The sequence below is a fragment of the Pleuronectes platessa genome, chromosome 16, assembly GCF_947347685.1.
Source record: "Pleuronectes platessa chromosome 16, fPlePla1.1, whole genome shotgun sequence".
In the NCBI taxonomy this organism is placed as follows: Eukaryota; Metazoa; Chordata; class Actinopteri; order Pleuronectiformes; family Pleuronectidae; genus Pleuronectes; species Pleuronectes platessa.
Genome location: NC_070641.1, coordinates 17,682,966 through 17,696,069, shown reverse-complemented (window position 1 = coordinate 17,696,069; position 13,104 = coordinate 17,682,966). Strand labels below are relative to the sequence as shown.

The following is a 13,104-nucleotide window of genomic DNA, read 5'->3' as shown; positions in this document are numbered from 1 at the left end:
AGAGATCAGGCCGCCTGTCGGGACCTGTGCAGCCTAAGAGCTGTTGGCTTTGCTGTAACACCAGGACGGTGAAAAGTTCTGCTTCACGTCAGCTGGCTGCAGGGGGTGGGGGGGTTGTTGTGGGATGTGCTGGGCAGGCATCCTCCACTGCTCCACAGGTCAAGGGCCTTATAGTTCACCGCTCTCATTCTGGCTGGGGACTGGAGTTCCAGGAGAAGAAGCTGGGCAGTTTGAAGATGGAATCCCGGCGCCCTGGATCGGGCAGCGTCAGGGTCTCTGGGGCGGACTTCTTCCTGGGCCGGTCCTTGGGCACCGACAGGAACTCGGGGGCCTCGGTGGAGAGGGGAGTGGACGGGGCGCTGTTGGGGCCGCTGCGGGCGCAGGACGGCAGGGGGGTCTCAGAGATGGAGATGGCAGGGGGGAAGGAGCCGATCTTGAGGTTGGTGGCCTCCTGTGTGGCGCGCTCATACTCTCTCACCTCCTCCATGGTCATGTCTGAGGGGATGGAAGAGTTACAGACTTAGAAGTAAGAGAAGTTACACTAAAATCCAATCAAATTCAGACAATGAGAAGTGCTTGGTGTGTGACGATGTCAAAATACTTGTTAAAACTGAAAAGAGTTGATGAGTAAATTGCTGGCTATGATTATACTTAATAAAACAGTTCAGTTATTGCTCTGTCAGTAAGTAATATGTAAAGTATATCTTAAAAATGACTTATATAGGCTTATAAAGATGGTTTCTTTTAAATATTTGGATTTAATTTCATGGAAACAACAGCAGTTCATTCTGAATTAAAATCTACATGAATCCAGAGACTGGAAACATCTGATCTATTGAGTTGAGATCATTCATACTGAGCGGTTCAATGGCTGCTTCTGTGTCCTTCTCAACCCTCAAGGAGATTTCCTGATATAATAAAGGTTATGTGAATGTTCAGGGCTTTGACACAAACATCAAACTGACGCTTTGAGCTTTGGGAGTTACAGAATGAACAATGGTTCATGAGCACTGCCATTGTGTTCACTTAGAAGACACTTACTGATCCACTCATCCACCCAGGCAAACGCCTGTCTGTGTCCTAACAGCAGGACATCTCGAATCACCTGAGAAGAGTCGGACAAAAAAACAGGAAAGAGAAGAAAGGGAAGCATGAGAGGTTAGAACATGGAGGAGGACAAGCAGAGAGAGACAGAGGCAGGAAGCAGAGAGGATGTGACTCAGAATTCAGTTAACTCTGAAGGCCATAAATATTCTCATTTAAGTTCTAAATGTTTCTGTTCACCCCTGGAGGACTGTGATTAATATGACTCACTTGTGGTGTTACCATGTGAATAATGGCTCTCCCCCCCAGGGACAGACGCTGCAGAGGGCTAGGTGAAATGGATTTAGGAAATAGAGGATAAACTCTGGAGCTGAGGTAAGGAGAGCAGGTGCAAGGCAATCTGCGGAGTGTGAACAGGGCAGATGTTGTCGAAGGCTCACTTGGTTCATGATCGGCAGATCTTGAATCACGTGGACTCGGAGCAGAAAATAAAAATGCCTTGGGCACTGACAAACATGAGGTCAAAAGTTTGGCTGACGAAGGAGAGGGTATCAACACCTTGCCATCACAAAACAATAACAACACACATTTATCCTGACCTTGTGTACAAACTGCTCCACACGCGTCTGCAGGCCCCACACCTCAAACTTCACTGTGACCAGTTTGTAGGAGCACATGATGGGGTCTTGCGAGTCGATCCATCCTTCCTGCAGGACGCCTCGGCTCGTCTTCTTCGATTGGAAGTGACGCGGGTCCTAGAAAAACAAGTCTTTTGTCATTATTTCTCACAAGCTCATATAGCATAGCCTCACCTAGATTCATTATGAGCCTCGTGGAGAGGGCAGCTAGGCGGCACAGTGGGAGCCCCTAATCACAAACCTTGCATGCATTAATCACCGCTCCCCATACACTAATTATAATGTAGTGCTCATTTGTCTCGGGTTCATGTGTCTGACTGTGACGGAGTGTGTGGGGGAGATACACAGCTCTCTCCATCCCTGTTGGCCTGGGGCCTGAAGGGGCCTGTTGCAGTTGACTGCACATGAAATGGTAAATGGTGAGTATTTTATTTTTTACCTGAAGTTTCAGGGAAGACAAAGAGGGGAAAGGATTCCCTGGGAAATAAACAACAATGTGGGAGAAAGTAAACCAAATCCGCACCAAAATTCAATGTTAATGTTTTTAATAAACATCAGGGATCCAAGATTTTTTGACAAGGAAGATTTTTTTCCAACATTTTCCCAGATTTCCCAGAGAATTCATGAATCTGATGATATCTGGCACATTTATGGAGCTGACATCTATGAGTGTGTACAATTTGGTGCAGCTTCATTGTATATACAGGGACAGTTGGGTCTTGGTGATGGGGTTTAATCTATTAGATTCATTAACTTTTGCCTAAACGTTTTGGGGCTTTATTCTCTTTCTTGCGGACACATCGTACCTACCTATGATTATGAAGGAGCAGCTTTAAGGGGCCCTGAACAATTCATTGTTTGTTATTTATCCATTTTATTTAAAATGGATGATATCCCCAGCAATAACGGTGGTCGATTCCCGTTTGACACTGGACCCTGTTGTGCAGTGAGGTCTGACTCAAGATCCATTTACCTTTAAATCAAATTATATATTTAAATCAGCCGTGTGACATCCACTTTTAGCTGGGGACGGCATCTCTGAGCTATTCTTAGCACCGAGTCGATAAAAGCAGAAGACCATAAAGCTCAGAAGGGGGAGGCGTGTGCATGCATGTGTGTTTGTGTGTGTAAGTTGTGTGTGTGTGTGTATATGTGTGTAAGAAGGGGTGTCAATAATGAAACACCACTGCAGTGCTGTCATGACCTCTCTGGATTATTAATAGCTCTGCTTTTTGTGACCACCACATCTTGATCGACAGGCCTGCAGCACACACACACACACACACACACACAAATGTCACATCAGACCAACACACAACAGAGCTAATATCCATCACCTCCCCCACACATAAACATGAACATCCCTCCCTTCCATCACGCAGAGAAGGCAGGTGACCGGCTGGTTGTCAAATATGAGCTGTCACTGCACAGGGAAGATAAAACACGATTCTGCACATCGCTTTGGTTGATCTGTTGTCCCCCCCCCCCCCCTCCCTGCAGCTTCTTCTTCTGTCCGTCCCCAGTCCCTGTCTCCCTTCTCTTTCCCACCTTCCTCCCTCCCTCCCACGTGTGCACTCATTTCCTCTCCTGCACGCTGTGTGCCGGGGTCGGCGACTTGCTCTGCCCCACCTCTGACTCCTTGTAGTGGCGCTCAGGGATCTCATCGTAGGCGATGTCCACGAAACACGTCTCCGTCTCCTCCTCTCTGGGCTCGCTGTTAAATATCTAAAGGAGGAGGGAAAGGTTCGAGGTGTGAGCAAGGACATCTGAATCAGAAATTCACTCTACGGGTTGACAAATGCTGTCGGATGATATGCTGACTTTGAGGAAAGCAGAGGTTCGGAGAGGTTTTGACAATGTGTTCATTTCCTGCTGGCTTTAGGAGAAGGGAGCGATGATGACATGATGAGCACCTTCCTTCCTCACTAAACCGTGGGGATGGATGTGACTCACACAGTCGGTGACACACCATGTGGTCAGTGACTTCTTCCTGCGTGACTCACACGGGAACAACAGAGCGATGCCGTCTAGATATCTGCTTCTTTCAGGACACCGTCACTTTCACTGAGTCACTGAGCGTCGATCGTACTGGCTTGAATACAAACTTCAAACTTTTACACAGGTTGCAGCAGAAGAGAGAGAAAGGGCCTTGAGAGGGATGACGACGAAGATGAGAAGACTAAAGGGAGAGAAGAGAATAACTGTACAAATGGTGAAGGCAATGGGGGGGTGGTGGTGTAAATTTGAGAGAAGGAGAAAACACTTGTTAAGACCAGTTCCAAATGTGAGATCACTGCCATCTGTGAATCTGTGTGCAACGCCTCCGACCCGCCACTGGGAGGAGCTGCGTCCTCTTGTCTTCAGCTACAGTGTGGCTCCAAGCAGCGTTACATAACCTTTCCTCTGCTGCCTCAATGTGTTAAGTGGCACTGGGGAAGAGGTGTGTGTGTGTGGGGGGGGAGTTCTTCTGACACTGCTGAATAGGGAAAAGCCAACACTTAGTAATTGATTTTTTTTTATGTTATGATCAATTCCCTTTTTTCCCTCCTTTTATTGAAACATGTCTGCGCTGTACCTGTCTTCTGTGGCAAGAATGTCCCCCCCCCCCACACCTATAAGGGCCAATGGCGTTCAGTAACTGAACTGTGACACGGCTGTGTGATGTCTTGCTGCTAATTGGGGTGAAGTCACGGGATCAGGGGGGAAGTGATAATGATGCCAAACTATTTCTGATTCCCTTTGTACCCTTCAGTTCGGATTCGGAGGCTTTGAAGCGAGAGGATTGTGATTAAGGAAAAGGCTGAGGGATATGGAGGGATGAAGTAAGGTGTGCAACAGGGCATAGGAATCTGCTGAGCGACACGCACCAGACCACACAACAGCTCTACTCACGTTATCGTTGTTGCCTTTGTTGTCCTCGTACTTGCTTTCTATGTGGATGGAAAACTTCGGCAGGAAGGAGCACTGCAGGGAGGACAAAAGAAGATGAGACAGTCAGAAATCGATATCCATCCATTAGCTATATCGTTTATCTTTTTAAGGGGCACTGGGTACATCCTGGACAAGTTGCCAGTCTATCACAGGACTGACACAGACCCACACACACGTTCTCACCTGCAGGCAATTTAAAGTTGCCAATCAATGTTCAGAGTGTGGGAGGAAGACGGGGTGACCAGAGGACACAGGCGCACGGAGAACATGCAAACTCCTCACAGAATGTCCTTGGCCGAGCTGTGGTTTGAACCCGAACATTCTTTCTGTGGACACCACTAACCACTGTACCACCGTGCCGCCCTCGGGCTCAGGAGGTGGAGAACATTTACTTAAGTACATTTCTCATGCATCAGTGCTTTCTATTCCAACTACTACATCTTGCAAAGCATTGCGTTATATGTTCACACTATATTTTTTTTAATATTTTAAAATCGAATCAATAGCGAGAAGGGAATCGAGACATGGACGGTGATAACCTTGTCTCATGATAACTGCCCAGTTTAATGTTGGACCAGATCACATCACACAGGTGTCGACAGGATGAGATGATTTAGGAAAAAGGGGATAAACGTGAAAGTGTCTCTTCGTTTATCACCTAAACCGAATGAGAACTATTTATAATTCTCTCACTCTGGAGATCTACAACTGCTCTTATTTTTCATGGGCAACACACACGCATGCACAAACGCACGCACGCACACACACATAAACACACACACACACACACACACACACACACTATCTATGTTGCCTCAAGGCAAGTTGACTGCCTTTGAACATCTCTTAAATACAGCAGTTTAATTATTATACAACCAAAGAGCAGAAATACTGGTTACATAAACTGTTTATGTATCAACCTGTGTGTGTTTATGTTTGTGTGTGTGTGTGTGTGTGTGTGTGTGTGTGTGTGTGTGTGTGTGTGTGTGTGTGTTTACGTGTGCAGCACAGCAGGATAGAGACAACACAATGGATCATTCTTGCCCTACACCACAGGAAAGAATGAGCTATAAGGCGTGATGCTGGGAGCCCATGGTGAATACATAGGTTTTGTGTGTGTGTGTATGTATGAAAGGGTGTGTATTACTGTGCACAGTGAAGTAATCAGTGCTGCCTGAGATTACTGGCCTTGTGAGTCTCAGAAGAAAAAGTCAGTGTGTGTTTGCGAGTGTGTGTGTGTGTGTGTGTGTGTGTGTGTGTGTGTGTGTGTGTGTGTGTGTGTGTGTGTGTCATGAGGCAGTGATGGCACAAGCACCATGAACACAGACTATAAACACTTGTTTAACTTACAAGTGGACCTTTTCTTATTAGAGGCCTCTAATTAAAACTAAACCCTGAGCTGCTTTGCAAACCTCCAGCAGATTTTAACAGGGAAGTCGTACAGATTTTCAGCAGCACTCAAGTTCCTGACGTTGTTAAGTCAGAAAAAAAAAGTTATTCGTTCACTTGCACATGAGCTGCCATGATCTTCCTCATATATCAAGATGTTCCATGTATGTGTGGAGTCTCAGCGGAGGAGACCGGCCTTCTGCTGATGTCCTGTGCGTCTCATTGGTGTCACCTCGCTGCCTTAGCTGGACATGCTAATGCCGATCTGTTGCCCCAGAGCGAAGCATTAGTGCTTTTCTTAGCGACAGTCAATGAAATCGTTTTTTACCTCTAAGAGCTGTGGGGTTAGTTGAACTGAATGTCTTCAATGGTAAATTTGCCTGATGAGTTGGTATTGACAGGTGGATGGATGGAGCAGGGACGGAGACCTAACAGTGAGGAGGAGATCTGGGCCTGAAGGTGAAGCTCTTACATTTACGTCTACATTTCAACCTTCATCATCGGGAAGGAGATCCTTAATTAATGATTTTCTTTTCATTAATTAACGAATGGATTATTTCAGCTCTAATTTCATCAGCCAAATGAATGCTGATGCTTTGCATAAAAACAGAGTGAGTTGATCAAGATTCTGATCAGGACCTTCCTGCAGAGGTAGTCCAGCTATATCCAACTGTGAGATGACACCGGACCCACGACATACTGGAGGGATTAGCCTCTCCTCCTGGCTTAGGAGCAACTGGATCGTCCCCAGGAGGAGCTGGAGCTGTGCCTGCATGAGAACATCTGCTGTCACCAAGACTGAGACTCAGCAGGTGATGTTGATTATTACCGTCTCAACAGGACCCTTTTAAAAATATTTTTCAGTTTCACTGAAAGTGAATTTACTTTTTTTAATTTTATTTCCGAGTAAGCTGTATTATTATCATTTTTCATGATTCTTTTTTTAGTAAATTCAAAATGCAAAAAAACAAAACAAGGTAAAAATAAGCAATAGTTTGGATTTGAAAGGTTCTATAAATAGATTGTGTATAAACGACGTGACTGCTCCCAAAAGTCAAGCAAGAGCACCTTGGTGGCCACCTGGTTAGGGTTAGGGTTAGAGTTAGGGTTACGCAGATGTGCAATATGGCAGCGAAGTTATCCGTGAAATTTTGGCTTCATTCCTGGAAATTGGGAGGAAGTGTAGAACCATCTATCTACACAGTCTGTGCTCTATGTCACACTAATTTTGATAAATGTGTTTCTTATGCATTTCAAATATGGGATCGTCTTAACTACGTGTCATTTCAATGGAAAATGTTAAAACATTATTTCTAAGACACACACACAGCTATATATTCTGTTTCACGACAATGTAGGACCATCTGTGATGTGTGAGAATCAACATGTGGCACCATTCCAATGTCTGCCAGCTGATATGGATGCTGCACCAAGACATTTACATGTAACAGTTTTAAAGGGCCATTAATTCTGGGACTTTGGAGATATAGGTTTTTATTAGAGAATGCACACCACACATCTACATGCTCACCTTTAACCCTCACCACACTTTACATGTCAGCTGACAGACCCCAATGTGTGATGTGTGTGTGATCGTGCATGCGTGTATTCAAATCAAAACTACTCACCGTGTACTCTGACCATATTCCCAGCAGAGGCCATCATTATAGCAGACAGAAATGGGAGGTATGTTGGGGGGGGGGAGGAGAACGGTATGAGAGAGACAAGAAGACAATAGAGCAGAAAAAAATCATTTAGCTCAAAATGGAAAAGGAACGTTAAGCCTCGGTAATAACACTTGTCAGTCCAACAGAGGCCAAATGCTTTTGTCACAGAGACTGTAGGCGCTGCAGGTCCCCGGGAAACTGCTCATGTGTGGGTTTTGTATCTCAACATGCTCATTGTAAAGCTCTCAACATGACAGTGAGGCCATGTAGCGTCTGCAGAATGTTGATAGTTAAAAACCTGTCGGAATTTAGTGGCATTTAAATCAGTTCCTTCTCTGTTAAAGGTTTATTCGCACTGTCTGAGTTGTTTGGGTGACGGAGCTTTAAACGAGAGCAACACACAGTAGAAAGCAAACGTCCACCAAGGCCAAACAGTCCTAATAGAAAAATATAGACAAATGTGTTTCTGGCCCTGGCTTGTTTCTTCCAGTAGCACCTGTGCACACTTATTTCCCTTGGCAAACCGTCATGATGGTTCTTCCACAATTTCCTGCAGAATGTATCATTTTAACCGACAATCTTCCTTCAGGAGCCACGTGGAATCTCTACGCTCCCTTCTTAATAACACTGAGGGTCGTAGAGATCTATTGCCTCTGTCCCTGTTGCGCTAAATGCATTCCAAGTTAAACAAATTGGAGACAACCAGCTTTAATGACGCGGCGCAGCGACAGGAATCACAAGCATGAACGAGGCTTAAATCTGTACACCCACACGGAAACAAAATGTACTCTTCCGTGGCCCCATCCCTCCGCCAAGGTTGGTGGAAATCTGTTCATTTTTTTTTTGTTAAATAATCCTGCTGATGAATAAACCAACAAAGCCATTGAACTGATCCTTAAAAAAGCAGCAGCAGCAAAGTAATGCTGCAAACTGTTGAGAAACAACAACAATTAATACACTTTCTTATTTTTCAGGTAAACCTGGCTCTTCCCTCTCTCCATCACGTCCAGCATCCCTCTTGACCTCCGTCTCTCCAACCCCTCCTTCCCTCTCGCTCATGGTACAGAATATTGCTTTCACATCCTTTTGCCCTCACAACGTTCCCATATAATGGCTGCCATGAGGTGGAAGTGTGTTCTCTTTTTGTACGAATCAGCAGTAAGCCATATTATCGCAGAGAGAGAGAGAGAGAGAGAGAGAGAGAGAGAGAGAGAGAGAGAGAGAGAGAGAGAGAGAGATTCTTATTATGAGATACAGAAGTTTTCTGCAACACCAGTGCTTGTTTTTGTTACATAATATAATGTACTGTAGACAGTTGGACGAATGTGCATGTTAAGACCATGGACTGTTAAGACGTGCCACTGGATGAAGTGGTTAAACCATTACCTGTTATGGTGTAAGGGTAATAGTTCCAGGCCTTCTCTGTGACATAGAAAATCTTAGGGACCACTGCTCTGGCCCAATTGGGCAGTTTGCTGAAACACAAGGAAAAAAGAATGGAAGGGAGAAAAAGGAAAATCACTGATGAGATAAATACATGTGGATTTCTTCTGTACAATCACAGTTGTCCTCCACTCTTTCTTTTGCTCCATCACCCAGAGCAGGAAATGATAATCATCCAGCTGTGTGCAGCCCGATGGAAGACGTACAGGGCAGCCATGATGGCCTCTGGGGAAGTTAATTACACTGATTACACCCCACCCCGCTCCCTAAAGTGGACCAGAGGTTGCACCGTGATGGGAAGGACAGGGAGGGCGGAAAATACACAGAACTAGCTATTACTCAGCACAAATGGATTCTACATGCCGACAGCTGCAGCTAAACACCTTATTGGGTGTCCTATTAAAGAGGTGAAGGATCACAGAGACAGGGCCTGGTGTAGCTGGAGGGATAAAATGCCACAGGTGAATACAGCAGATTTCCATCTCAAACTTTTTGACTCCTTTAAGGATGGAACAAAGTGCTGATTGACAGAAGATGTTGAGAGAGGGTTAAAAACCAGCTGGTTCAAAATGAAAAATAGCATCATAATAGGACACAAAGCCATAAATAAACTGTACCAAATTCCACAGGATAATTAATTTTTAATCCAGCCACTGATTATTTTTACCGACGCATTATTCTGTCTGGAGAAGTGGTAATTGAATGTGGAGATTACACTGGTTTGTAAATGACTGTCTGTATGGGCCACTGGGAAATATCTCCGATGTCCTGTCACTCAAGCAGAGGAGAGTCCAGACACAGCAGACTGTCCTCACACTGCCTTGAATACATACACACACACACACACACACACAAAGACACACACACACACACACACACACACACACACACACACGCACACACGCGCAGACTGCAGCTCTAAGATGGTAACAGGTGGTTTGTGGGTGGGGAGACGCAGGCGCGGCGTCCGACAGTGACTGCTCAAATTAACCATCACTTACACTGACCTCATCTCTGCCCACGCACACACAGTAACACTCAGATATCCAAGCCAATGCACTCACACACACACACACACACACACACCACACATAGCACACAAACACACACACACAAACACTCACACTCACTCAAACGCTCCTCTCCTCTCCTCTGAGTTTGTCAGCTACTCTTCTCTTTTCCCAAAGGCCCACTTACTTGTCACTTCTGACCACGAACCCTCAGCCGCTCTGCCTCTCACTGTGTGTCTCCATGTTTCTTTACACCTCTGTCTCATTGTCTTACTTTGGGGAGTGAGGACTTAGTGGCATCAAAAAGAGGAAATGGAACAAAAGTGTTTACCTTTAAAGATGTAAAAGTGGAGAAAATGGCGATCACTATTATTGTAATGACAGAACCTTTCTATTATAAAGGTTACACCTAAAATGGCTATAGTTTCATATGATTTACATAACAAGATGCATTACTATCAATGCAGTCTTATAAAAACTATCTTTATTTAGTACTAACTTGTCTTTCCAATTATCTGATAAACCCAAACATGCAAGCAGCTAAGCCTGACTAGTTGAATTAATTTGGCTAAATTGTCGGCGATGTCGTCCATGTGGGTAAAAGCCCATATGTCCCACAGTCAGTCCTCCATGTTGTCAAGTGCTTGAGCTAAACACTGAGCCTACATGAAGTCAAGTGCAGGTCTCTGCTTGCAGCTCTGAGCCCTCGGTGGAAATCAATAATTTCAAATTACATTACTTGATTGGAGTTGGCCATATTGATGGCTTTATGCTCCGGCCGACTGTTCGGTTGTGGATTTATTGGACCTATTGGAGCAGGTGATGATAGGTATACAGTGTACGACTGGCCAAGAGCTAAATGAATTACTGCTGTAGATGTAAGCCATGAAGTGATTAATGCACCAACAACTAGTGAGATTAAAAATAAAAAAACATTCAGACCAGGAACAAGAACCGGAGAAATTTAAAGCCTGCATGATAACAAAGGTTCCTGATGATGTTTATGTACAGTTTACACTCTTGGTCTGTTTTATCAGGTACACCTGCACTATTATATACACTGCTCTACAACTACCCTGCTCCATGGTGCTCCAGGTGTTATACATGTGTTATTCCAGGTGTTATACATGTGTTATACAGGTGTTATCCAGGTGTTATCCAGGTGTTATACAGGTGTTATCCAGGTGTTATCCATGTGTACCTATGATAAGTGGTCACTGAATGTAAAAAATCTTATCTCTGATGTTATCTTGCAGACTACTCTTTCTTTAAAACCAATTGGTGTACACTTTCTCCTTTTCAATCATTGTAGATATAATAAAGGAAATCAATGAAGAGTTAAGCCAGGAAACAGTCACCTAAAAAAATCCATCATATAAATTAAATTAAGTCAATTAAGAAGCAGAACCTACACAATTTTGTTTTTTACGCTGCACAGATAAAACGTTTTCTATGTGTAATTATGGGTTCAGAGCATTCAGAGGAAATTCATTCTGAGAGTGAGGAGATCACACTTCAATTTAACATACAAAACAGAACCATCAAATATTCAATTTCACAATTTTGTTTAACAAAGCACAGGGTCAGCTAAAGCAGCAGCTGGAACATTTGTCCTATTACACAAAATATAAAGGACTGCATCCTGGTGTTGATATGAACACATCATTAGACATCTAACCGATGGCTAATCTTTGTGTTTACATCATGAGTGCTGTGCTGAGTGGCAGTCATGTCTCCCCTAGCGGCTTCATTAGCTGCTGCGTAATGAACGTTGATGCGATCAAAGGATGAGGCTTTCTACTGAGAAATGAAAAAAAGCTGATAAAAAGATCTGAAATGAAGTAGAAGGAAAGTTTACAGAAGGATTTGACGTTTCTGTGGTGACAGTCAAAAGGCACGTTTCTCCTTTGGTGATCAATGGGAGTATTATACAAGGAAACAAATGTATCCATCATTGGAAATTGTGTATTTGATTGAATTGAACATGTGGTTGATGGGAAGAGGTGGACACTCACTTGTTGAGGTAGATTCGTTTCTCTGTGAACTGGCCTGCTCCGTGCTCGGGGTCCTCGTACGGCTCGTTCTGGACCACCTCCACCCCCTCGCCACGCTCGCTCTGCTCATGACTGTGTTTGCTGATCATATACAGCTGGCCGATCCGGTACTAAGAGACGGACAGGAAACAAAAACAAAAGGAGAAAATAGAGAAGCGTGAGATCAAATCTGTTCTTTATTAAGTCTAGCGGGACGATCAAGGCAGATGAGAGAAGACATATTAACATCAACAAACTTTCCCGTAAGGTGCGGATCTCTGTTACAGCTCTGATGAGACGGCTCTGAATGGAAAGAACATGTTCTCGCCTTAAGTCCAACAGTTGACGCAACGGTATAATTTTGTAGTTGCCGTAAAAATAAACGCAGAGAGATCGCAGGATTACCGCCCGGGGACATATGGTCGTGACACCTGGGGGACGGTCTCCATAGCGGGAGAGAGCTGGGGGATTAGGAGCTGTCTGCAGCACAGTGACATGGATCTCACATCGGGTCAGGACCGAGCAGCACCACACGAGCAACAGCAGCATCAGGGGACAGGTGGGTGACACATCTGTCAATAGCCAGGATCTTTCATTCATCACTGGCTGACCCACTTGGCCCAGAGACAGTGTCCCTCTCGGGCGCTTGGCAGACAGGGCTGGGGTGTCGCCTCGTAACTATTTTCCATACATTTGGAAAACGACAAACACTGGAGTGAGAACGCTCCAGGACGGAGATTTCCGACTGCTTGTAGGCCTATTTCCGACCTGAGGAAATCGATATGCCCCCACCCCTTACACACACACACCACACACAGACACACACGCACACACACACACATACACACACACACACTCACACACACACACACACACACACACACGGACAGCTATGTTAAGCTAATGGAAAAAAAGATGAGGACTGCCGGGAGGGATGTTGACTTCAGTC

The 13,104-nt window shown here is 44.8% G+C and overlaps 1 protein-coding gene across 1 annotated transcript; it reads right to left on the bottom strand.

The window, feature by feature from the left end:
- Window positions 1-184: 184 nt before the first annotated feature.
- On the bottom strand, window positions 185-12,755 carry pitpnc1a (phosphatidylinositol transfer protein cytoplasmic 1a). Its single transcript, XM_053444213.1, has 9 exons — window positions 12,561-12,755; window positions 12,138-12,286; window positions 9,056-9,144; window positions 7,631-7,638; window positions 4,575-4,646; window positions 3,312-3,407; window positions 1,644-1,799; window positions 1,042-1,105; window positions 185-495 (listed from the first exon to the last, which is right to left on the bottom strand). The coding sequence occupies exons 1-9, from the start codon at window positions 12,753-12,755 to the stop codon at window positions 185-187; spliced, it is 1,140 nt and encodes a 379-aa protein (XP_053300188.1).
- Between the last annotated feature and the right edge of the window lie 349 nt (window positions 12,756-13,104).

Excerpts from the sequence above, each read along its gene's own strand:
- pitpnc1a (XM_053444213.1), bottom strand. The coding sequence starts at position 12,755 with ATGAATGAAAGATCCTGGCTATTGACAGATGTGTCACCCACCTGTCCC. Across the intron at positions 12,287-12,560 it reads CGACCATATGTCCCCGGGCG|TACCGGATCGGCCAGCTGTA; the intron begins GTAATCCTGCGA and ends TCCGTCTCTTAG. Across the intron at positions 1,106-1,643 it reads TGGAGCAGTTTGTACACAAG|GTGATTCGAGATGTCCTGCT; the intron begins GTCAGGATAAAT and ends GACTCTTCTCAG.